The sequence below is a fragment of the Canis lupus genome, chromosome 23, assembly GCF_048164855.1.
Source record: "Canis lupus baileyi chromosome 23, mCanLup2.hap1, whole genome shotgun sequence".
NCBI classification, from domain to species: Eukaryota; Metazoa; Chordata; class Mammalia; order Carnivora; family Canidae; genus Canis; species Canis lupus.
Window position 1 is genome coordinate 27,323,811 of NC_132860.1, and position 24,952 is coordinate 27,348,762.

General features: G+C 40.2%; 2 protein-coding genes across 12 annotated transcripts in view; one reads left to right on the top strand and one right to left on the bottom strand.

Moving 5' to 3' along the window:
- The window catches only part of MRPL48 (mitochondrial ribosomal protein L48), a 100,446-nt gene extending 85,630 nt beyond the window's left edge, over positions 1-14,816 (top strand). For all 7 annotated transcript variants that reach the window (XM_072794586.1, XM_072794587.1, XM_072794589.1 and 4 more), the window contains 4 exons: positions 753-922; positions 10,996-11,098; positions 13,515-13,604; positions 14,513-14,816. In XM_072794586.1, coding sequence (XP_072650687.1) covers positions 753-922; positions 10,996-11,098; positions 13,515-13,604; positions 14,513-14,587 — 438 coding nt within the window. In that variant the 3' untranslated portion in view covers positions 14,588-14,816. The remainder of the gene's footprint in view (positions 1-752; positions 923-10,995; positions 11,099-13,514; positions 13,605-14,512) is intronic.
- Positions 1-24,952, bottom strand: part of COA4 (cytochrome c oxidase assembly factor 4 homolog) — a 43,749-nt gene that overhangs the window by 16,050 nt on the left and 2,747 nt on the right. For 3 of the 5 annotated variants that reach the window (XM_072794596.1, XM_072794595.1, XM_072794594.1), the window contains exon 2: positions 23,907-24,753. In XM_072794596.1, the coding sequence (XP_072650697.1) occupies positions 24,487-24,741 (255 nt within the window). In that variant the 5' untranslated portion in view covers positions 24,742-24,753 and the 3' untranslated portion in view covers positions 23,907-24,486. Of the gene's footprint in view, positions 1-15,827; positions 18,761-23,906; positions 24,754-24,952 lie in introns of those variants that run through there. The other 2 variants (XR_012015671.1, XR_012015672.1) reach the window with 2 other exon arrangements.

Below are 24,952 nucleotides of genomic sequence, written 5' to 3' on the forward strand. Positions count from 1 at the left end.
GGAGAGGCAGAGGGAGAAGGGAAAGAAACCCAAGCAGAGTGTGCTGAGCATGGAGTCCAATGCAGGGCTTGATCTAATGATCCTGAGATCAGGACCTGAGCCAAAATCGAGAGTTGGATGCTTAACTGACTGTGCCACCCAAGCGCCCCATCTACCTCTCAATTCTTAAAAGGAAGACTAAATGATTGCAGAATTTCAAAGCTAGGAGAGCTGGAAGAGATCTAATGCTGAGTTTCCTTGCAATTCATTTAAGATTCTGATGAAAGCTAACAATTCTTTAAGAAAAATATACACTAAAAAAAAAAAGAAAGAAAAATATACACTTATAAAACTTTATGTATAAATTTTGAGGTTGATAGACCACTTGAAATTCCTCAATGGGTTCTAGATTAAGAATCTGTTATCTAGTATAACCCCAATAATTTGAAAATTGGGGAGCTGAGGACCAGAGATGGGAGGTGGTGAGTCTCATAATAAGTTAATTGTAGAAGATAGTCACTTGTATTCGTATTAAAGTAATGCCAGCAATAGTCCCTCTCCTTTCATTGGCTGGTATCACAGCCCAGACTGGCAAGGGAAGCCAACCATTTCTTCCTTGGGGAACTTCAGTTTGAAGGTAAGGTAACCTAAGAGAGAAAAATGGTAAACAAACTTATTTGAAAGATTGATTTCTTTGATATCAAGATGAGATGATTAGAATTTTTTGTATAATACTTTGATTTATTTTCTTTTTCCTTTTGTTTTCTGTTCAGCCCAAGAAGAAGAAGGGAAAAGTAGAAGTGAGACCCATTAATTTGGGGACAGATTATGAATATGGAGTTTTAAACATTCACCTGACTGCATACGACATGGCCCTAGCAGAAAGTTATGCCCAATATGTTCACCACCTCTGCAACCATCTATCCATTAAAGTTGAGGAAAGGTATGAAGGATGCCTTTGCATGGGATGTTCTTGGTTTGAGTAGCATGCTCTGCTTTATTGTTATTGTTAAATGAGGTTTTGAGACATAATTTACATTTAGTAAAATTCACCCTTTTTAGGCATATAGTTTACCACAATCAGAATATAAAACAATTCCATTAACCCCAAAATGCCCCTAGTGCCCAGGTGTAGTCATATCCCTGGCAACCAACAATTAATATTCTGTCCCATTGTTTCAAGTCTCCAGAATTTCATGTAAATGGAATCATACAGTATGTAGGCTTTTGTCTCTGGCCTCTTTCACTCAGCATAATGTGTTTAAGATTCTTCCTTATATTTTATTGCTGAGTAGTGTTCTATTATATGGTGGACCTTAATTGGCTTATCCATTCACCAGTTGATGTACATATGTATTGCTTCTTTTTATTGGTGATTTTGACTAAAGCTCCATAAGCATTTTTATGTATGTTTTTGTGGGGCAGATATCTTTTCTTCTGGATAGCTACCTAAGCCTGGGATTTGGGGGTTATATGATGACTGTATATTTATAAAAAACTGATATCTGTTTTCCAAAGTGGCTGCACCATTTTGTTTTCCCACCAACAACGTATGATGATTACAGTAATTCCTTTTCCTGGTCAGCACTTGGTACTGTCAATTTTTTCCTAATGCTATTCTAATAAATATATAGTGGTATCTCGGAGTTTTTAATTTTCATTTCTCTAGTAAATAATGATTTTGAACATCTTTTCATATGCTTGTTTGCCTTCTGTATATCTGCTTTGATGACATGTCCAAATCTTTTGTCCATTTTTAAAATTGGGTTGTTTGTTTTCTTATTATTGAATTATGAAAATTCTGTATCTATTTTTGGATACCAGTTTTTTTTTCAGTGTGTGTTTTGCAAATATTTTCTCCCTGCCTATGACTTATCTTGTCATCTTCTTAGCTGAGTCCTTTGGAGGGCAGACTTTTTTTAAGTTGATGTTCAGTTTATTAATTTTTTCTTTTATCGTTCATGCGTTAAGTGTCATATCTAAGAAAAATATTCTCCTGTGTTTTCTTCTAGAAGTTCTATAGTTTTAAGTTTCACATTTAGGTCCATTATCTATTTTTAGGGGTTTTTTTTGGGGGGGGAATGGTATGAGATACGGGTCAAAATTCTTTTTTTTCATATAAATATCCAGTTATTCCAGCACCATTTGTTAAAAAGATTTTCTATCTTTATCAACTTATCTTAGCACTTTTTGAAAATCAATTAACCATGTATGTGTGGGTCTATTTCTTAACTCTATTCTGTTATTATTGTGACTTATGTATCTATGCTTATACCAGTACCACACTGTCTTGATTACTGTACCTTGATTACTGAAACTACAACTTTGTTCTTTTTTTATTCATTTTTTTAAAAGATTTTATTTACTTATTTATTTATTTAAATTTTCTTTTTTTTAAGATTTTATTTATTCATGAGAGACACAGAGAGAGAGAGAGAGGCAGAGGGAGAAGCAGGCTCCATTCTGGGAGCCTGATGTGGGACTTGATCCCAGGTCTCCAGGATCAGGCCCCGGGCTGAAGGCGGTGCTAAACTGCTGAGCCGCCCGGGCTGCCCTCATTTGGTTTTCTTTTCTTTTCTTTTTTTTTAAGGTTTTTAATCTATTTATTCATGATAGACATAGAGAGAGAGAGAGGCAGAGACACAGGCAGAGGGAGAAGCAGGCTCCATGGTAGGAGCCTGACGCGGGACCCAATCCCCGGACTCCAGGATCGTGCCCTGGGCCAAAGACAGGTGCCAAACCGCTGAGCCACCCAGGGATCCCCTCATTTGGTTTTCTATATAAATTTTAGAATTAGTTGATTTCTACATAAAGGAATCTGATGGAATTTTATTGGGATTATGTTGAATCTGTGAGTCAATTTAAATAGAATTGACATCAATTTGATTCCCTGATCTATTAACAAGGTATATCTCCCCATTTTTTTAAGGGTTTCTTTATCTGCTCTGCTTTTCATTTAATCTTTGGATTTGCTGGAAAACTGTAGGGAAGGAGAACTAACATTTACTGGCTGCCTACTCCAGGCCAGGCACTTTATATATCTTATCTCAGTGTTTCAGAAAGTGTGGGATGCCCTGTAGTTTGCTTTAAATAACATTAAATCACATGGTGAGAAATTTCTTCCCTTTTTAACTCTCATTCAACCTAATTATGTCAAGGAGAAATTCTTTGTGTGATTCTAGTATGTCCTGAATGCTACTCCAGCACTTCCTAATTTTCATAGCAGGGAAGAGATCTCAGACTCCGAGTCTTTGGCTAGCATAATATCTAGCTAGAATTTTACATTATTTTGTTTTCTTTCCGTTGTACTTTTTTTTTCTTTTAAGTGATTTCTAGCCCAATGTGGGGCTTGAACTCATGACCCTGAGATGAAGAGTTGTGTTCTACCGACTGAACCATCCAGACACCCCTTTTATTTCTTAAAACAAATCTCTATTGATGGCAGCTGAAACTAGTCTTCCATTTACAATAGTGATATAAAGACAGACTTATTGAGATATAATTTACATTCAGTAAAATTCACCCTTTCAGTGGACAATTTCTATGAGTTTTGACAAATGCACACAGTAAATACCATTATAATCAAGATATAGAACATTTACACTATCTCAAGAAGTTCCATCCTGCCTTTGTAGTTAATCCCTCCCCTTACTCCCAGTCCCTCACAACTACTGGTCTGTTTTCCTTTTAGTTTTGCCTTTTCCAGAATGTGATATAAGTGAAATTATACAGTATTTTTTCTTTTGAGTCTGGCTTCTTCCACTAAGGATAATGTATTTGAGACTCATCTCTGTTTTTGCCTGTATCAAATAGTTTGTTCCTTCTTGTTGCTGATTATCATTTCATTGAATGGATGTATGTTTGTTTATCTATTCAATGAATTGAAGGACATTTGTGTTATTTCCAGTTTTTGGCAGTTATAAACAAAGCCACTATAAACATATACAGGTTTTTGTGAGAACATAAGTTTTCATTTCTCTGTGTGATTGCTGGGTCGAATGGTAAGTACAGTGGATTATTTTTTAAGATTTTATTTATTTATCCATGAGAGACACAGAGAGAGAAGCAGAGACATAGGCAGAAGGAGAAGCAAACTGCCTATGGGGAGCCTGATGCAGGACTCTGATCCTAGGACCATGGGATCATGACCTGAGCCAAAGGCAGATGCTCAGCCACTGAACCACCCAGGTGCCCTGATTTTTTTTTTTTTATTAAAAGATTTTATTTATTCATAGAGACAGAGAGAGAGGGACAGAGACACAGGCAGAGGGAGAAGCAGGCTCCATGCAGAGAGCCCGATGCGGGACTCGATCCCAGGTCTCCAGGATCACACCCCAGGCTGAAGGCGGTGCTAAATCGCTGCACCATTGGGGCTGCCCTGATTTTTAAATTTATAAGAATCTGCATACCAAACTGTCTACCAAAGTGGGTATACCATTTTCTTTCTCATCAGCAACATGAATCCCAGTTGCTCTACAAAAAGTTTATTCATTCATTCATTCATTCATTCATTCATTTATAAGATTTTATTTATTTATTCATGAGAGACAAAGAGAGAGAGGCAGAGACATAGGCAGAAGGAGAAGCAGGCTCCCTGTGGAGAGCTTGATGCGGCACTTGATCCCAGGACCCTGGGATCCCAACCTGAGCCAAAGGCAGACGCTCAACCACTGAGCCACCCAGGTACCCCCCAAAAGCTTATTTTTTAAACTAACTTTTTAAGTGAATTGATTTAAAGAAAAATATTTAATTAATAATCATTTGTGTGGTTTACCATTGTGGCAAGGTAAAACATGGCACAATATGTGGATATGGCAAAAGTTATACTTTCTTACTCATTAGATAGTAGTATATTTCCATTACAGATGAGGAAACCAAGGCTTAGAAAGCCCAAAGAACCAATAAGTGGCCTAGATTTAACCCATTTCTGGCTGACTCCAGGGATCTTATTTTAAGTCCTTAAGTTAAATTTGAACTTTTAAGCCTTTGTAACTTAGTGTAACTGTGCTAAACATGCTGTCTAGGAGACTGGATAATAAGCTGTGACTTTAGCTCTCACAGCTGATAGTACTTCAATTGTTTTAGGACTAAAGATGTGCTTTATCTTTTTCTGATGCCCCAGAGAGTTGGTTGCTCTTTCAGCACTTGACACACATTTCTATCATGTCACTTAGTGCTCTGGGCTGTAATAATCTATTCATATGTCAGCTCCCCTCCCCCCCCCACACTGACTAGTGGGAACTGTGTTCTTTATTATGTCTTTAGCATCTAACACAGACCTGCCATGTGGGGGACATTAAGCCATTGTTGAAAGAATGACAGGTTCTTGAATATGACTGCACAATCCAGTTGTGTGGTATACCTGGTATACATTTCCTAAAGTTTAATTAATGATAGTGCTTTTAATTAAAATTAATTTAAAAACTACTGATCGAGCCTTTTCCTCCTATGTGGTAGATATTGTACTAGATAGACATTCTGACTGGAGGAGACTAAGGAGAATGTCTCTGATTTCAGGGAGTGTGTGTGTGTGTGTGTGTGTATAGCATGTGGAAGGTGGTAAGTGAAAGTGCAATGTCAGTTCAAGGAGGATGAATAGCATAATAATTTAAAGCCGTGCCACTCAAAGTGGCCACTCTGCAAAGACATCTGAAGCTTATGCCAAAATGTACATTAGTGCTTTGCTTCCTTAAGAAAGTCTCACTATTGGAAACAAAAATGTCTGCTGAATTAAATAACATGTTTAGTGACTGTTGTATGCTTCTTATCTTGTCATGTACTGATAACAAGCAGTTTGTTCACCAGCAACTTGTCTATGGACCATACTTTGAGTAGCAAATGGTTATGAATACAGGCTCTGCAATACAACTGCCTGTGTTCAAATTCTGGTTCTACCAGCTAGTGGCAGCGTGACCTTGGTAAATTCTGAACCTCAGTTTTCCTCATCTATTTAATGGGAATGATAATTTTCTTATTCCTTTAAGTTCTGAACATTGAATAATATATTATATGATAGCACCTAGCAGAGAGACTGGAACATTGCAAATGCCCTATAAATAATCTTGTTATTAATAATTAATGAGGGTTTTTTGTTTTGTTTTGTTTTGTTTTTTAGCTAGCAAGAATTAGGGGTAGTGTTTGTGGTGGCAAAGAGGCATTAAATGTCATTTACAGAACATTATCATATCTACAGTAGGTCAGCTCCTGGAATAATGCTTTAAATTTTCAGAAGGACTTCTTAAAAGGTGCTATTTTTAAAACCTAGCTGTGGAAAGTTCCGGCTTCATTTGAGTAAAGGCAGGAAGGCAGCAGCATTTGTTGAGCACCTACTATCAGCCAACCACTCTGGCTTTTTGTATAATGTTGCTTAATTCAATAAGCACCTTGCACATATTCATGAGTCAAAACATTGACTCTGTAGCCAGACTGCCTGGGTTTTACTCTTGTTCTGCAGCATTCTTATTTTGTGGCATTGGCAGTTTATTTAAATTCTGTATCTTGGTTTCCTTGTCTATAAACTGGAGTTACTAAAAGTTCCTGCCTGAAAAGGCTATAGTGAAAATTAAGGAAGATAATATATTAAAGTGCTTATAACTGTTCCCAGCAACAATTGGCTGCTATTATTATTAGTAATTATTATTAATATAGTAGAAGCTTGCCTATGATCATACATTTAATAAATGGCAAGGTCTGGATTTGAACCCACTATTTTCAAATTCTTAATTCTTCATAATTTGTTCTCCACACAGCTTTCAGTGTTTCCATTTCTAGAATGGAAATATGAGCATGTTACTATCATGCTTAATATCCTTCCATGGCTTCCTATTCCTTTAGGATCATTATTAAAGTTCCTCCCATGGCTTGCTAGGTGCTCTATGGATTGGGTTTGCTTCTCTTGCCTTAACTCAGATTTCCCTTTCCCTCTTCCTCTCCCTCCAGTTAACATGGGTTTGGTTTTTATCCCTTTCCACCTCAGGACCTGTGCATATTCTTGCTCTCTAAAAGTTAGAATACTCTTTCTCCTTTACCTAACCCCTACTTTTTTTCTTATACTTCATATTGGATGAGGTTCCTTTCTTCAGAGAACCTCATTAAATTAGATCTTTATGTTATATATTTAGGAGAAGTAAAGATTATATAACTTCCTTTTCATTGCACTCATTCCTTGTCCTTATAATTATGTGACTTTATTGGTCTTCCTTCTTAGACTCAAAGGTGTATAAGGCAAGAACTGTTTCTATCGTCTTTAACAGTCTAACCCTAAGACCTTGCCCAGTACCTGACACATAGTAAGTACTGAATAAATATTCACTGACTTGGATTGAGTTCCAATAGTCATAGACATGATTCCTAGAACAGTGGAATTAATGATGTTCTGCTTTTTGCCTCTTTTCTGCTCTTTGCTCCAAATAGCACAGAACATAAAGAAATGTTCACTTTCAGCAACTCACTTCTCTGCATTGATTGAGGTTTTCAGACCATCGTATTGTCAGGCATTATCACTGCCCAGCTTTTCAGAGATGAAATGATTTTCTTTTTTCTTTTCTTCTGATTTTCATTTCATCATGATCCATTTTTTCCTCTGGGAGTGGCAGGGTAGGGCTCTGACCTTGAGATGAAATTGGGCAGGGGAGCAGTGTGCTGGCTTTTTTGTTCTATAAATGGTGTGTACTGCTGCAGCTGCAACTCACCTAGGAGAGAGGAAGAAGCCTATCCTACAGGTCTCAATTTGCCTGCCTTCCTTGCTGATCAGCTGCCTGGAGATGGAAATCTTACTCATCTGGGATCAGCTTCCAAGCCTGAAGCTGTTCTAGCCCCTGTGCTTTGTGGAGAGTAAAAGCATCATTCAGCATCACTCTCTGTAAGGCTACTCTTTCCTTTTTTTTCCCCCCTTTTTCTTGAAGTCCACTTACATTGTTTAAAATGGAGGAGTAGGGGTGCCTGGGTAGCTCAGTCAGTTAAGTGCCCCATTCTTGATTTTGGCTCAGGTCGTGGCCTGGGTTATGAGATGGAGCCCTGCATGGTCGGGCTCCAAGCTCAGCAGAGAGTTGGCCTGAGACTCACTCTCTCTCTAACTCTTTCTCTCCACCTCTCCGCTGCTTGGGCATGCCTGCTCTGTCTCTTTCTCTCTCTAAAAAAATAAATAAATGAATCTTTTAAAATGATAAAATGGAGGTATAATTTATATTTAGTAAAGTCCAGATTCTAAGTTCCCTAGCACCCCAGGAAGTTCCCTTGTGCCCCATCCCAGGGAGTACTCCCTGAAGGTAGCATTGTCATTTTATTATTATTATTATTATTATTATTATTATTATTATTATTATTATCATTATTATTATTTTAAATTCGTGTCAGAGAGGCAGAGACCCAGGCAGAGGGAGAATCAGGATCCCTGCAGGGAGCCTGATGTGGGACTCCATCCCAGAACTCCAGGGTCATGCCCTGAGTCAAAGGCAGATGCTCAACCACTGAGCCACCCAGGCGTCCCCTATTTTGTCATTTTAGATTGACTTTTAGCATTAGGTTATTTCATTTCTTCCCTTCTGTTTTTCCTGTCTGATCATCCAAGTAATGTTTATTGTAGAAAATTTATAAAATACAGAAAAGTGTAGACACAAAAGAAAAATTACCTATATTCTTAACTAATCAAAAATCTATTCTACCTTAAAATGACCAGGGCTCCCAGTATTTCCTTATCAAACTATGTCTAGCTTTTCTGTTCTCTTTGAGGGCCTCTCATGCCTCCTTGCTTTTGTAGAAAATTGCTTCACTTTTTGGAATGGCCTGCAGACAAACACCTAATGTTTATTCTTAACATCTTGATAAAATGCTATCTCACCTCTAAAGCCTTCCTTGAGCCCCTCTTCTCTCTCTTGTCCCTGTAATATTCAGTACATGCCTATTATTGCTTTTTGTCTTACTGTAGTGAAGATGTCTGTCTTTCCAAAACACTCTAAGCAAGCTCCTTTAAAGCATAGGCTGCATATTCCCCACCAGCATGCCTAGGACAGAATAGGCTTTCAGTAAATGCTGAATGAATGAATGAATGAATGAATCAATCAATCAATGAACTCTTGCTAAAGTAAGTGTGGAAGATTAAAATGCATGTTCAGTGGCAGGAATGGACAACTCCCACTTTAGTCAGGTGATCTTATCTACAGAATGTCAAGAAGGAAAAAGAGCATTTCAGAGTGCTTTTCACTTTCCTGAAAGCTTTATTTTTTTTTCCTGAAAGCTTTATATACTTACTTTTATTTGATCTTTCCTGACAAGTCTATGAATGTGTCCTTATTTTTTTTTTTTTATGTAGGGAAGTTATTGCCAAATTTGAATTGGAAGAGGAGATTAGAAATTGTACTGGAAAGTAAGAAGGAATGTTAATTTAGGGAGGTTACCTGGAAGAGTTTGTAATACCTAGCATTTACTGTTTACAAGAGCAAAGGAAGGGCACCTGGGTGGCTCATTTGGTTAAGTTTCTGCCATTGGCTCAGGTCACGATCTCAGGGTCCTGGGATCAAGCCCCACATTGCATTGGGCTCCCTGCTCAGCGGGGGGCCTATTTCTCCCTCTCCGTTGCTCCTCCTGCTTGTGCTCTATCAAATAAATAGATGAAATCTTAAAAAAAAAAAAAAAAAAGGAACTGGCAGTTATAGGCATATTATGCCAAGCAAATTACTTATGTAATCTCATTTAATCATTGCAACAACCCTATGAACTAGCTATTATTATCCTTATTATACCCATTTTGTAGCTGAAGAATCTGAGACTCAAAAGCTGAATTAATTTGGTAAGAAGTAGTAGAGTCAACACTTAAATCCAGGACTGACTGGATTTTCTAATCCATTTTCTTCTTTTTTTTTTTTTCTAATCCATTTTCCATTATTCATTTCATAGAGGGCCATGCCCCTTGCTATCAATTGATGAAGTTTTGTGTAACATGAAAATTCAGGAATTTTAATAACTGTTGTTATTATCCCATTTATCTTCATTTTGATGAACTTTTTGATAAGACGAACACAACACTAATACCATATTTCTGTGTAGCCATTGGTCCAATCTCATCACCATGCCTGATCTCCACATGTCTACTGATATAGACCTAGATTGTAATCCCGTTTATTCTGGAAGAAACTAAGGCCCAGAGAGACAGGTAATTTACCTTCGTAAAAATCGCTAATAAGCTGTAGGGCTAAGATCTGACCCCAAATCCAGTGTTTTCACTGCAGCGTGTAGATCTGCTGAAGCTTATCATAGCAAGCATAGTCTATACAACAATATTTCTCAAGCCAGGGACTTTTAACAATGTCTGGAGATAACTTTATTTATTTATTTGAGAGAGAGACAGAGCACAAACAGGGGGAGGGAGAAGCAGCCTCCCCACTGAGTGTAGAGCCTAAGGCAGAGCCACTGATCCCAGCACCCTGAGATCATGACCTGAGCTGAAGTCAGACACTTAAGCAACTGAGCCACACAGGCACCCTTGGAGATAATTTTTATTGTTACCACTTCAGAGGGTAGTACTGGCATCTTGTGGGTAGAGATTAGGGATACATAGGCCAGTCCCCCACAACAAAGAATTATTTGGTCTAAAATGTTAATAGTGCTGAGGTTGAGAAATCTTACTCTTTGAAAACAGTTAGGTTTCATGCCTCATTTCTCCAGAAGAGGTGAACTACCCAAGGTTAGCCTCAGAGGTGATGACATTGATTCTTTTGGAATTGGCTTTTCTTTAGGAGCAGCAAATAGTTATTAATCACCAGGTTTATGCAATGTTGTGTCAGGCAAGAACTAGGGATGCAGAAAGGCATTAGACATGGTCTGTCCCTTCAGGGAGTTTAGAAGCTTCTGGAGGAGGCTTAGGAGGATCTGGTTACTTCCCCCTGGCTGCAGATGAACAGCCCTAGATTCCAGGAGCTACTGCATTGCAGCAGGGGCTTTACTCAGGGACTACCCTGATTGGAGTGGTGCTGCTGACTTCAGTGAGCCCTGTTCATGGCCAACTCTTCCTTCCCACAGTTATGCAATGCCCACCAAAACCATGGAAGTGTTGCGGCTGCAGGACCAAGGTAACAAAATGCTCCTGGACTCAGTTCTTACCACTCATGAACGAGTGGTTCAGGTAGGCACTATGGGAGAAACTTTGAAACATATTTGCCTTTCCTGGTTCTTCTGCCCATTTTTTTTTTTTCTGTTTCTACAATGTCCTCGTCTTCCTCTTGGCTGCTCCTTGAATGATGATGTTCTTTAGGGTTATTTATTTATTTATAAATATTTTATCTATTTATTCATGAGAGACACAGAGAGAGAGAGGCAGAGACATAGAGGGAGGAGCAGGACTCCCACTGCAGGGAGCCCAATGCAGGACTTGATCTCCGGACCTGGGGATCCAGGGGCAGACACTCAAGCACTGAGCCACCCAGGTGTCCTTTCTTTAGGGTTTAGTTCTGATCCCTCCATTTCTCCTTATGTAATACCTACCCTCCGTGCAATCTCATTCATTTTCCTGGCCTCAGTGACCATCGTTATATACTGATAACCCCCTGATATACATCTCCAGTCCTGATCTTTTTGGTTGAGCTTCAAACCTAGTATCCACTTGTTTACTGGACTTCTCCACTGGGATATTCCACAGGTGTCCTATACTCAGCATATAAAACTAATTGTAGAGGAACTGACATTTTTCTTTTTCTGTAATCCTCCCCACCTTTGAGCTAATGTTTAACTCTTCTTTGTCCTCTGATATCCATTCATTTACCAAATTCTATAGCTTCACCCCTTGCCTTACCCTCTTACCAGTGTGATCATGACGTTTTCCTGCCGAGAGCAAAACCCCTCAGTGTCTTTAAATCTAGACATGGTTTCTGTTGTTCTACTGCAGAGACAAACATAGAACCACACTACCATGAGGGTACCCAGGGTTATTAAAAATTCATACTTACTATCACCCCTTTTTATAACATCTTTATTGATGTTTTATTCATATACAATTTACCCTTTTATTTTTTTATTGTTTTTTAAAATTTTTATTTATTTATAATAGTCACACACACAGAGAGAGAGGCAGAGACATAGGCAGAGGGAGAAGCAGGCTCCATGCACCGGGAGCCCGACGTGGGATTCGATCCCGGGTCTCCAGGATCGCGCCCTGGGCCAAAGTCAGGCGCCAAACCGCTGCGCCACCCAGGGATCCCACAATTTACCCTTTTAAAGTGTACAGTTAAGTGGGTTTTAATATATTCAGTTATGCAATCATTACCACAATCAATTTTTGAACAATTTAATCGCCCCAAAAAGAAACTACCTGTTTATAGTCACTCCTCTTTCACCATCGCTCTAGCTCCTGACAACCACTAATTATTTCTGCCTCTATGGTTTTACCTCTTTGAGACATTTCACTTAAATGTAATTGTACCATATATGGCCTTTTATGTCTGGCTTCTTTCACTGAGCATGTTTTCGGGGTTTATCCATGTTGTAGCAGGTGTCAGTGTTTCATTCCTTTTTATTGCCAAATAATATTCTAATGTATGGATGTCACCCCCTCTTGATCCACTCAAGAAGTTTATCAGCAAGATAATGAAAGGAATGTTAAGGTAGTAACACCTTAAATCTGTGCTAACAAAGAAAATAATTAGATATTTGGGCTCCTGGATGGCTCAGTCAGTTAAGTGTCCAGCTCTTGATCTCAGCTCAGGTCCTGATCTTGGGTTGTGAGTTCAAGCCCTTTACCTGGCTCCACACTGGATGTGGAGCCTACTTTGTCTTTTGTTTGTTTGTTTGTTTGTTTGTTTTTAGGGTTTTATTTATTTGGGATGCCTGGGTGGCTCAGTGGTTGAGCATCTGCCTTCAGCTCAGGGCGTGATCCCGGGATCCAGGGATTGAGTTCTGCATCAGGCTCCCAGTGGGGAGCATGCTTCTCCCTCTGCCTATGTCTCTGCCTCTCTCTGTGTCTCTCATGAATAAATAAAATCTTAAAAAAAGAGAGATTTTATTTATTTGAGGAGGGTCTGAGTGGTTTAGTTGGTTACACGTCTGCCTTCTGCTCAAGTCATGACCCTGGGGTGTGGGATTGAGCCCCACATCAGGCTCCCTGCTCAGCAGGGGACCTCTTCTCTGTCTGCCACTTCCCCTGCTGTGCACATGCATGTGTGCTCTCTCGCTCTCAAATAAATGAAATCTTATTAAAAAAGATTTCATTTATTTGAGAGCGAGAGAAAAAGAGAGAGAGAATGAGTGGGAGAGGGGCAGAGGGAGAGGCAGGGCTCCATCATACCTGGAATCATGACCTGAACCAAAGGCAGATGCTTAACAGGTTGAGCCACCCAGGTGCCACTGGGTGTGGAGTCTACTTAAAAACACCTTGAATGTTGCAAGAGAAATCCTGTAGAGGCTGAGCTCTGAAACCAGCTCTGCGTGTTAACCCTGTACCCATGGGCCCTGTAGCTCTGCTGAAGCTGATACCGAGCCCATGCCAGGTCTGCCCAATCACCTGACTTTCAGTACCCTCTCTTAGAGTATCTTCTTTCCTTTTGCAGATCAGTGGTTTGAGTGCTACATTTGCAGAGATTTTCTTGGAAATAATCCAAAGCAATCTTCCTGAAGGAGTCAGATTGTCAGTGAAGGAGGTAGGTGCTAGTTTGAGAAGAGGCCCCCTGGTGGCCCACTTGTGCTCAAAATATGGATAAGAGCATCTGGCTTTAGAAACAAGACAAAAATGTGGATAATAAACAGGAAAGGTATGCAGACTGGTATTATCGTGATCATTTTCCTAACTCTTCCAGTGCATCCGGGCTGATGCTTTATGGACCACAGGAGCTGAACTCTATCACAATATCCTGATGTTAGGAGTGAGCACGTAATTGGGTATAGAAAGAACATGATTTAAAATTACATACAGTATAATTAATGAAAGCACAAATAGGGAAATGTACTTTAAGGAATTTCCTGGATCTTCAAGGCCTGACTATAGCCTGACTGAGAAAAGTATGCCAATCAGAAGGAAGTTTGGCATGGAAAACTTGGAAAACATTAGGAACCTCAGCATAAATAGGTAAAGCCTTATTGTGACAGATCTACCAGGTTACTTTAGACTGATACCATTTGCTACATCCAGTTCTCCTTGTTGTGACTCCATGCTTGTTAATCCTCTTCTTATTATTTGGGTTTCACATATTCTGTATACAGGAGAAAATGTGCTGGTCATGATGACTTAAATATTCCAGTCCCTATGTCTATTATTTCCGATTGTAGATGGAAAATGTGGGCATTCTAAATGCTTCTAATGAGATACTTATAACATTTGACATTAGTTTTTTATAGTTGGTTTTCTCTCACCAGACCCTAAGTTCATTTAAGATGGAGGAGGTCTGATTTAGAATCCTAATACAAATCGGTAAATAGTATATGCTAAATAAGTTAGTTGAATCTGAATCATTCTCTACAGAGCTGGCTGATGGATTTTTTTTTAATGTTGCCTATTTTTGAATAACTGAGAGCTCTGTAGTAATTCATATTTTCTTTTTCTTCTCCCCAGCACACTGAAGAAGACTTCAAGGGAAGATTCAAAGCTCGGCCAGAACTGGAAGAACTGTTGGCCAAGTTGAACTAGCTCATTGCAGACCCTTTCATGTCAGGACTGGTGATGTTGAGTGCCAAGGGGAAGATCTTCCTGGGTGGTCAAAGTTAAGCAGAAGACACTAACCTTTAGATATCATAACTACCCATCCCCATTAGCCAAGAATGCTTCCTTTCTTGTATGGAGGAGTGCTTGCCGATTGTCACCACTTTCCTTTGAGCTAACCGAAGACATCCTTCATCTAATAAAAATCTGTAGCTGATGGGTATGTGTGTGTATGTTAGAAGTCAGTCCACCCTGCTGATTTTTATTTTATTTTTTATTATTTTAAGATTTCATTTTTAAGAAATCCCTACGCCCAATGTGGGGCTTTATTTTTTTAAAGATTTTATTTATTTATTCATGAGAGACACAGAGAGAGAGGCAGAGACACAGGCAGAGGGAGAAGCAGGCTCCATGCAAGGAGCCCGACGTGGGACCCGATCCCAGGTCTCCAGGATCACGCCCTGGGCCGAAGACAGGCACCAAACCGCTGAGCCACCCAGGGATCCCCCTAATGTGGGGCTTTAACTCACAACCCCGAGATCAGGAGTCATATGCTCTACCAACTGAGTCAGTCAGGTGCCCCTGTGGAGTATCTTTAATGGATTATATTTTCTCTTTAGCACAGAAGCATGTTTCTCTTCAGTATTTCTCCAGTTAGAGTGATCTCATTCTTTTTTTTTTTTTTTTAATTTTTTATTTATTTATGATAGTCACAGAGAGAGACACAGGCAGAGGGAGAAGCAGGCTCCATGCACCAGGAGCCCGACATGGGATTCGATCCCGGGTCTCCAGGATCGCGCCCTGGGCCAAAGGCAGGCGCCAAACCGCTGTGCCACCCAGGGATCCCTGATCTCATTCTTTAAAGCAATCTGGCATTGAGTCTTTTAGTGAAACAGAGGATCCCATAAGTAAACTCCTTATGGGTAGAAGGCATAGGGATGGAGATTTTGGCTTTGTATATGAAAGGGACTCTCCAGAAAGAATCATGGTCTGTCTGTCTGTAGTGAAAAAATATTATTTTGTGGGTAGTGAGTGACTTGTCTTATTCAAGCAGATGTTACATAACTGCTAATTAGGGTTACCTGGAATGAGTTTAAGCCAAGAATTAAGGTTGATCTTGGTCAGACGTCAGAAAACTATTGCCTGTGAGCCAAGTCCTACTGACTGCCTGCTTGTTTTTTTAAAAGTAGTTTACTGAGGTGAAATACACAAACCACAAAATTAACCATTTTAAAGCAGATAATTCAGTGGTATTTAATACATTCACAATGTTACACAACTACCACCTATATTTAGTTCTAAAACCCCATTGCCTATTTATTGGAACAGAGCCAGAGTCATTCATTTACATATCATCTATGGCTGCTTTCACACTGGCAGAGTTGAGTGGTTGTGACACAGACTATAAAACCAAAACATTTGTTATGCGTCCTTTATAAAAATAGTTTGTCAAACTCTGATCTAAGTCACTGGTTCTCAAACTTAAGCAGGCATCAGAATCACCTGGGGGGCTTTTAAAACAAAAATTGCTGGATTCTGCTCCCAGATTTTCTGATTTAGTAGATCTTGAGTGAGGTCCTAGAATTTACATTTCTTACATGTTTTGCATTTCTTACATGTTCCCAGGTGATGCTGACACTTATGCTACTGGTCCAGGGTTACTTCTTTGAGAACCACTAGTCTAAGTGACCTGTAATGTTTTTCCTATTTTGAGCATTAGTGTGTTGATATTTTTGTACATAATATCATTTATTGAGCTAGGCCCCGTACAAGGTACTACATGAACTCTAATCCTTACACCAGTTTTTTAGGGTGTGTATATGAGTGTGCATGTGAATGGGTATCTGTGTGTGTGAAAGGTTATGTGTGAGTGAATGAGTGTGTGTATCTCACGTTTACTGAGCCCTTTATGCTATGTACTTTATAAAAATTATCATTGAGGTTAATGGTATTAATCCCAGTTTTACAGATGGAAAAACAGGTTTGGAGAGATGTGGAGAGATGAAGTGACTTCCTTCTCCTTAAGGTACACATAGCTAGTAAGTGGCAGATCTTTCTCCCCTGTGCTCCACTGTTTCTGTGGGGTACCCCTACATAGAGGTCTATGGGAGCCCAGAGCATTCTTAGCAACTCAGCAGTTTCAGTCCTGAAGTTATTTTGGTTTCTCTGCCTTGGTCTCTAAAGGTAACAAGAGGAAACTCAGATTTTCTCCCAAGGTATAACACTAAAGGAGAGCTGTCAAGATATCAGGTATGCTCCATTAAAATGCTCAATTCAAATAAATAAATAAATAAATAAATAAATAAATAAATAAATAAATAATAAAATGCTCAATTCACATTAAAGGTTTAGTAGGCCACTCCTTCCAAGTGAAGCCCACTGGGAGTGTGGGCAGAATTTTTCAGGTGAGGGCTGGTATTTTGGTTGTAGAATTATGCATTGCTGAGTCTCCTTTAGGGAAGATAAAAGAGACTTTGCTAATGGAGGAGTGTAATTTTGGAGCATGTATAGTGACATGAAGACAAAAAGATTAGAATAAACAAATGTTTACAAATATATACATACTGTCCCCATATCATATGGACTCCCATTTAGGAACCTGGAAAATAGCATTCTTTTCCAGTTAGTAAGCTGTGGAAGCAGGACACAGGATTCCCTAAACTGACAAGCTACTAGAGCTGAAGAACATTAGGACCCAGGCAGCCTAACACTCTCTTTTAGCAATATACATTAGGAGCCCAAGAAAGGCAGTGTTTTTACCCAAGGTCACAGGGTGCCTCATAGGCAGAGCTGGGAGTGAGATTCAGATCTCTTGACTCCCAGTCCATCCCTTTCTGTTACATCACTGAGGGAGGAGTCAGGTTTATCTCTTAAATAGGAGGCAGCTGGGTTCTGTCACCTTGGAGCTCTTGTGTCACTGACCTAGTTGATGATTTATCCTCTCACCAGAGTCAAAGAGCTTTTGTTACTCCTTAGTCTGCCCTGAGATAAATGGGAATTGCTTTTAATGCCTTATTCTGGCAAGGAGGTTGGGAGATACTGTGATTGCTAGAACCTCAGAGTTACAAAACAATTATGAGCTTTCATCTTCTCTAGAGTGAGGTCCAAAAGGAAATGGACTTTCCTAGAATCACATGGCAGTGAAATCAAATGGAATGCAAGGTTGAAAATAACTTTCCCACCCTGCCTGAAACAACTTATTATAAAGCAAAGTCAGACAAAACTGGGCTATTCCTAGTTTCTACACTTACTAGTCTTAAGGCCTCAGGTGAGTTGTTTTAATCTCATAAACCTCAGTTTTCTGATCTGTAAAATGGGAATAATCCCTTTTTAGGAGTTTGAGATGGAGATAATATATATAAATGGGCTGGCAAGAGCACAGTAAATGTTAGATTAACTTCCCTTCTAAAATTCTTCAGCATACTTTTTAAAAAGTTTTCTTAAATTGAAGTATAATTTATATGTATAGTGAAACAACAGATCTAAAGTGTATCTCTGATTAGTTTTAAAAATGCTTGGCACACCTGGGTGGCTCAGTTAAGTGTCCGACTCTTGAATTCAGTGCAGGCCATAATCTCAGGGTCCTGGGATCGAGCCCTGCATCAGACTCCACATTCAGCATGAAGTCTGCTTGTCCCCCTCCCTCTGCTCCATCCCCTCTCCTAACTAACATCTTAAAAAAAATGCAGTCACCCATGAAACCTACACTTCTATCAAGATAACATTTCTATAACTCCAGAAAGTTCTTTTAAATTCCTTCAGTTATTCTTCCTCAGAAGCAACTGTTAATCTCATTTCTAGTGCCACAGATTAGTTTTGTCTTTCTAGTACTACATATAAATATCATACAGTATGTACCCTTATGTGTCTGACTTCATTTACCATTTTTATTTTAAATTTTTTTTTTTTTTTTTTTTTTATTCATGAGAGAGAGAGAGAGAGAGGCAGAGACATAGGCAGAGGGAGAAGCAGGCTTCCTGCAAGGAGCCCGATGCGGGACTTGATCCCGGATTCCGGGATCCAGGACCTGAGCCATCCAGGCTTCCCAATTTACCGTTTCATCCATGTTGTTGTGTCTATCAGTAGTTCATTCCTTCAGCATGCTTTTAGTTTCGAATGTCCCAGTTAGGGTTAAGCTGTGCTTAGAACCACTGTAATAACCTGGGGGGTAGGCAGGAGAGATGAAAGGGAAGGTCAATGGATTGGGATTCAGAACAGCTGGGTCCTGGGTGCTGGTTTTGGCTCCATCAATACATAACTTTTGGGATAATCTGTTATGGTCTATATTTTACAGATGAGATCATTGGCATAGGAGGAGGGAAAGAGACATGTCTGAGGTCACCGAGTTAGCCAGAGACAGCCAGAGATTGCTCCCGTTCACTCAATTCCTGGTTCAGTGCACATTACTAAGATTTTGAGAAATGGCTTTTTATGCAGATAAGTAACTTTCAAGAAGATTGAATGCCTGGGTTGAATGGACAGTCTTCCTAGGTAAGGCCAGCAGATTCTTCAGGTTCATGTTTTAGTCCCTTTCCTCTGATTCAGGATGCCTTGTTGGCCACCATGGAAGCCTGGAAATTGTCAGCTATGGATTCTGAAAGTGTATGTTTTAGTTGCAAAGAAAGAAATGGGATCAGGACATTTTGGCTATTCAGACACTGTAGCAAAGCTCAGAGACCCCTGTTTCTAGGGTATAAACTGTATTTAAGGAAGGAAAGCTCTCTGAGCATGAATGGGGTGTAACTAGAACTAGACCTGCTGGAAAGGCACTGCAGACAGAGGTGGCCAATGTGTCCTGTGCTGGTGTAATCTGTACTTTGATCTCTTTGTGGCATTTTTTTGTCTTCAAATGTCTGATCTCCCTGAAGAATCTGAAATGATCCATTTAGTTCTTATAAATCTCCCTGGAATAACTTTCATTCCCAGTCATTTCAGGTTAACTTGCCATTGAGACAGAACGTGCAGGCTCTGAAAGATGCCCAAGCTCCACAGAATGAAAACTCTTCAGAATACAGCTGCTAAAGAAGTAAAGAATCCCTCCCATTTCTGTCTGCTTTAAGTCCCTGCTGGAGCAGAGTAGGAGGCCCTATCATTCTATACAGTGGAAAGTATAAGGTTTCAACCTGGACTGGCTCCAGTTCTCTTTGGATTTTTAGTCAGCAGCCCAACAACACCCTGGCAACTTTACCTGAGGGAGGGAGAGTAGGAGGCATCTCTTATTACTCATTTAGTAAAACACATTACTGTGCACCTTTGTACTGAGCACAGGCCAAGTCCTCAGCCAAGGACCTTGCAGTTAAGGGCCAACTCATGAGTCGGCCCTGGGCCTGGTCACGGGGGGCACCCAGCCAAGAGGTCTCTCCACTCATCCATGTCACCAAGCCTCTGTACAGAGGTAGGTATAGATTGTTAGGGATGAGCATGGACCACCATAAGTGACATCTCATGGCTTTGGGCTCCAGAACTGAGAGACTAAAAAAAAAACATGCCAATCTAGAACACTGGCAATGTGCACTGGTTAATCTTCTTTCTGTAAAGCACTTTATTTATTTTAAAAGACTTTATTTATTTATTCATGAGAGACACACACAGAGAGAGAAGGCAGAAACACAGGCAGAGGGAGAAGCAGGTTCCATGCAGGGAGCCTGACATGGGACTCGATCCCCAGTCTCCAGGATCACACCCTGGGCTGAAGGCAGCTCTACACTACTGAGCCACCGGGGCTGCCCTGTAAAGCACTTTAAAAAAAAGAGTAATATTTACATAGTAAATGTAGTTACTATTTGTTAAACATCATACTAGGCACTGGAAGATTATGAGAACAGAGAACAGCATAGACTTCTGAATAAGACACACTTGGAAGTCTGACCCCCAATCTAACCTTTATTTCCTCCTCTGTAAGGGGGAGTTAATGAGAAAATGAGGAGAGAGCCTACCACACAATAATAATCAGAGTAATGGGCTTACTTAGTGAATGCTTACTAGGTACCAGACACTGTTTCTAAGGTCTTTACCAAAGTTAATTCATTCTTTCAACAAGTCTATGAGAAAGGTCTACATTTATTAGTTTTAAGGCCTATGAGGAAGGTTTTATATGCATTTTTACAGAAGGAAAAAAAACAGATCCTGTGATGTTATTTGCCCCAAATTACACAGCTAGTAAGTGGCAGGGTTGGATTTGAAAGCAGTATGTCAGAGATTGAGAGCAATTTTGGAACCAAACAGCCTGAGTTAAATGTTTCATAAATATTATGTAACATAATCTTTTTAATTTTTATTTATTTATGATAGTCACACACACACACACAGAGAGAGAGGCAGAGACACAGGCAGAGGGAGAAGCAGGCTCCATGCACCGGGAGCCTGACGTGGGATTCGATCCCGGGTCTCCAGGATCGCGCCTTGGGCCAAAGGCAGGCGCCAAACCGCTGCGCCACCCAGGGATCCCAAATGATTCCTTAGTTAATTCTCTATGTCAAAAAAATAATTCTCTAAGGATGCCTATTAAATAGGAATTATCCCTACTTACTTGAGGAAACAGGTTTGAGTGACAACAGCATTCTCTTTGCCCAAAAGCAATCTGTGACCCACTCAGTGTTAGCTCCCTGTTTGAGGTGAAGTCCTACAAAACCTGCATTTAGCTGGTTTGGAAGCTGTTTCTCCTGCTAGAGAGGTCCTTCTGCCCTTCCTCTCTGCTAAAATCCCATCCACTCTCCCCACAGCTTATTATTTCTATTTTAATTATACAAATTAATATATAGATACATTCCTGTTGTAAAATATTTGAATATATAAGCAAATACATTCCTCACTGATGGAGTTTTACATTTTGACCATTTATTCATTATATAAACAATGCCGTAATGAACATAATAGTATATACATCTCATAAAAATATATTCAAGAGGGCTCCTAAAATAAGAATTGCTGTTGAAATAAATTATTTTATTTTAAAAAATAATTTATTCATTTTTTCATGAGAGACACAGAGACAGAGGCAGAGACATAGGCAGAGGGTGAAGCAGGCTCCATGCAGAGAGCCCAATGTGGGACTTGATCACGGGACTCCAGGATCACATCCTGAGCCAAAGGCAGACGCTCAACCGCTGAGCCAAGCAGGCATTCCTTAAGTTTTTATTTTAAGTAATCTCTAAACCCAACCTGGGGCTAAAACTTATGACCCTGATATCAAGAGTTGCATGCTCCTCCAACTGAGCCAGCCAGGAGACCCCTGTTGAAATATTTAAAATATTTATAGATCCAGAGGCACCTGGGTGGCTCAGTCAGTTAAGTGACCAATTCTTGATTTCAGCTCAAGTCATGATCTTGGGGTCCTGCAATCAAACTCTGCATGGGGCTCCATACTAAGGAGAGAGTCTGCTTCTCTCCCTCTGTCCCTCCCCTCACGCACATGGGCAGTCTTTCTCAAATAATCTTTAAAAAAAGATAAAATATTTGTAGGTCCCACCAAATTGTCCTCCAATAGCTTTACTAATTTATTATCCCTTCAGTAGTGTGACTGTGCCTGTTCTTCATCCCCACCAATTATGGTCATTATAAATACTTTTAATTGGGGATCCCTGGGTGGCTCAGTGGTTTAGCGCCTGCCTTTGGCCCAGGGCGCGATCCTGGAGTCCTGGGATCGAGTTCTGTGTCGGGCTCCCGGCATGGAGCCTGCTTCTCCCTCTGCCTGTGTCTCTGCCTTTTTCTCTATGTCTATCATGAATAAATAAAAAAATTAAAAAAAAATACTTTTAATTTTTGTCAACAGAAGTAGCTAATACTACTTTATTTAACTTTGTTCAGTTTTCAATTGGGCTGTTTGCTTCTTACTGATTTCTAGGTACTGTTTTTTTTTTTTTTTTAGAGAGGGAGAGAGCAAGCGAGTGAGCTGGGAGTGGAAGAGCGGAGAGAGGCAGAGAGGGAGTGAGAGCTGGGCGTGGAGCTCAAGACAGGGCTTGATCTCAGGACCTTGAAGTAATGTATCCTTCGTCATTAAAAGGTCAACCCAACTAACTCCCTCCTTTCAGATTCTCAGACACTGCTCCCTGATGACCCACAGCAATGAACAGATGGTGCCCCACAGAGATTCACCTCTCTATATATGTACCCAGTCATCCCATTCTAATTGAATTTTATTCTCCTTTAAGTTAGTATTCCTCATATCTTCTCCCCTCTTTTCTCTTTCTCTCCTCCCCATAAACACTGAAAGTCGTTTTAGGGCCTACTATACTTCAGATCTGTGCTTCTAATATATCTGTGCTCAAGAAATGTTACTGATGTTGATGAGAGCATATGCCCCTTTATATTCCAGCTTCTATGGCAGGAGTCACTCTTCCAACTCCCTTCCTACTCTCAAATGCCTTACAGGGTTAGGCAAAAAGTAACAGAATGGGCAGCCTAGTTCCATGGAAGGAAAATGAGAGGCTATGGCAACTGTTATCAACTGGAAAACACAACCACCTAAAAGAGGCATCGTTACTCGGCTCCAGTAAATTGTTGTCAAGTAGGAATATAAGCTCCATGATAGCTTCTCCATTTTTTAAAAGCTGAAAACCTGTATTTTATGTTAAATGTGCTTTTTTTTTTTTTTTAAAGATTTTACTTATTTACTCATGAGAGACATACACAGAGAGACAGAGACATAGGCAGAGAGAGAAGCAGGCTCCATGCAGGGAGCCCGATGTGGGACTCGATCCCAGGACTCCAGGATCACGGAAGGACTTCATGTTTAACTAAAAGGCATATACACTGCGGCGCCTGTGTGGCTCAGTCAGTTAAGAATCCCAGACCTGGGGCAGCCTGGGTGGCTCAGCGGTTTAGCGCCACCTTTAGCCAAGGGTGCGATTTAGCGCCTGCCTTTGGCCCAAGGCCTGATCCTGGAGACCAGGGATTGAGTCCTGCATCGGGCTCCCTGCATGGAGCGTGCTTATCTCCTCTGCCTGTGTCTCTGCCCCTCTCTCTCTCTCCCTCTATATCTCTCATGAATAAATAAATAAAATCTTAAAAAAAAAAAAAAAAAGAATCCCAAACCTGGGGATCACGCTCAAAGGCAGATTGCTCCTGAGCCACCCAGGAGTCCCTAAATGTGCCTTTTTTTTTTTTTTTTTTTTAAATGTGCCTTTTAAATATCAGGTCAACATTGTGTGTTTGCTGGGTTGTGAGCAGGTTGAGGTCAGACTCTGTATCTGTCTGGCATATAAGAGGCACTCAATGTTATTTTCCCATTTGTTTTCATTCCATTAGACTGAATGAAATATCCACATCAACTAATGAAAGATAAAGGCACTTACATGATAGCTAGTAATTAGTTATTCTAATATTTTATTTCTATCCCTCAAACCAGACTAAGTAACATGAAGGAAGAGATCCTATTATTCATCACATGAGATCATATTATTCACTCACACAGTACCTGGCACATGGAAAGGTCTTAGAAAAACTTGCCAGTCATGTGTTGAACCAATGAATGAATAAATGAAGACTCGATTAGGTAATCAATTTACACTTAGACTGTTAATTTACTTTTAAAAGTAAACATCCATGTAATTAGTTAAGTACTTGGCACACTGATCCAAGATGTAGGAATAAGAGAACATCCCTTAACCCCACTCTTTGTTTTACTTGTCAAGTATCAGTCAATACTTAATATTGGTAGAAAATGATGGGTGAGGATATGTGGGATCTCACAATGAAAATATGACACTCTTTACAGCAGTCATGTCCAAACCCATGGCTGCCTGGCTTTCAACGTTAGTCTTGGGCAAAGAAAATCCCCGAGTTTTATACCTCTTGGCCCACACTTGGACTGTTTAGGACTTCTTCCCATGGTCTCTCTGGATGCTAGTTTTTGGAGGTCCATTCTCTGGGGTAGGTGTTTTGGGGTCTCAGTGGTGGGCACTGCCTTGCTCTTTCCTCCTCTGCAGCTCCTCCCGCCGCCTTGCCTGTTGTTCACTCATGCAGTCCCTGAAGGCCTGTACCTGTGGCTGACAATGTCGCCAGTCCTGGTGTTGGGCCATGCACTCCTGTACTGCATAATGGGAAGCAGCACAGCCAGAACGGGAGATCAGCTGGTCCAGCGGGTCCTCTTCCTCATTCTCCTTCTTCACCTGTCGGGCCCAGGTATGGCCTTGAGTTGACATCTTTGGGAGTCTCTAGAGTATCGACAAAGGCAAAGTCAGAGTAGGGATGTGATTATGAGGTTCCACTACTATAAATAACACTGACCAAACTGCACTGTTATAGCCTATTTATGCATCTGTCTCCTCTTGGAGACTGTAAGCTTATTTGAGAACAGGTACTGGGCCTGATTCACCTTGGTGCCATCAGCATTAGGTCTGGCAAGAGAGCAGA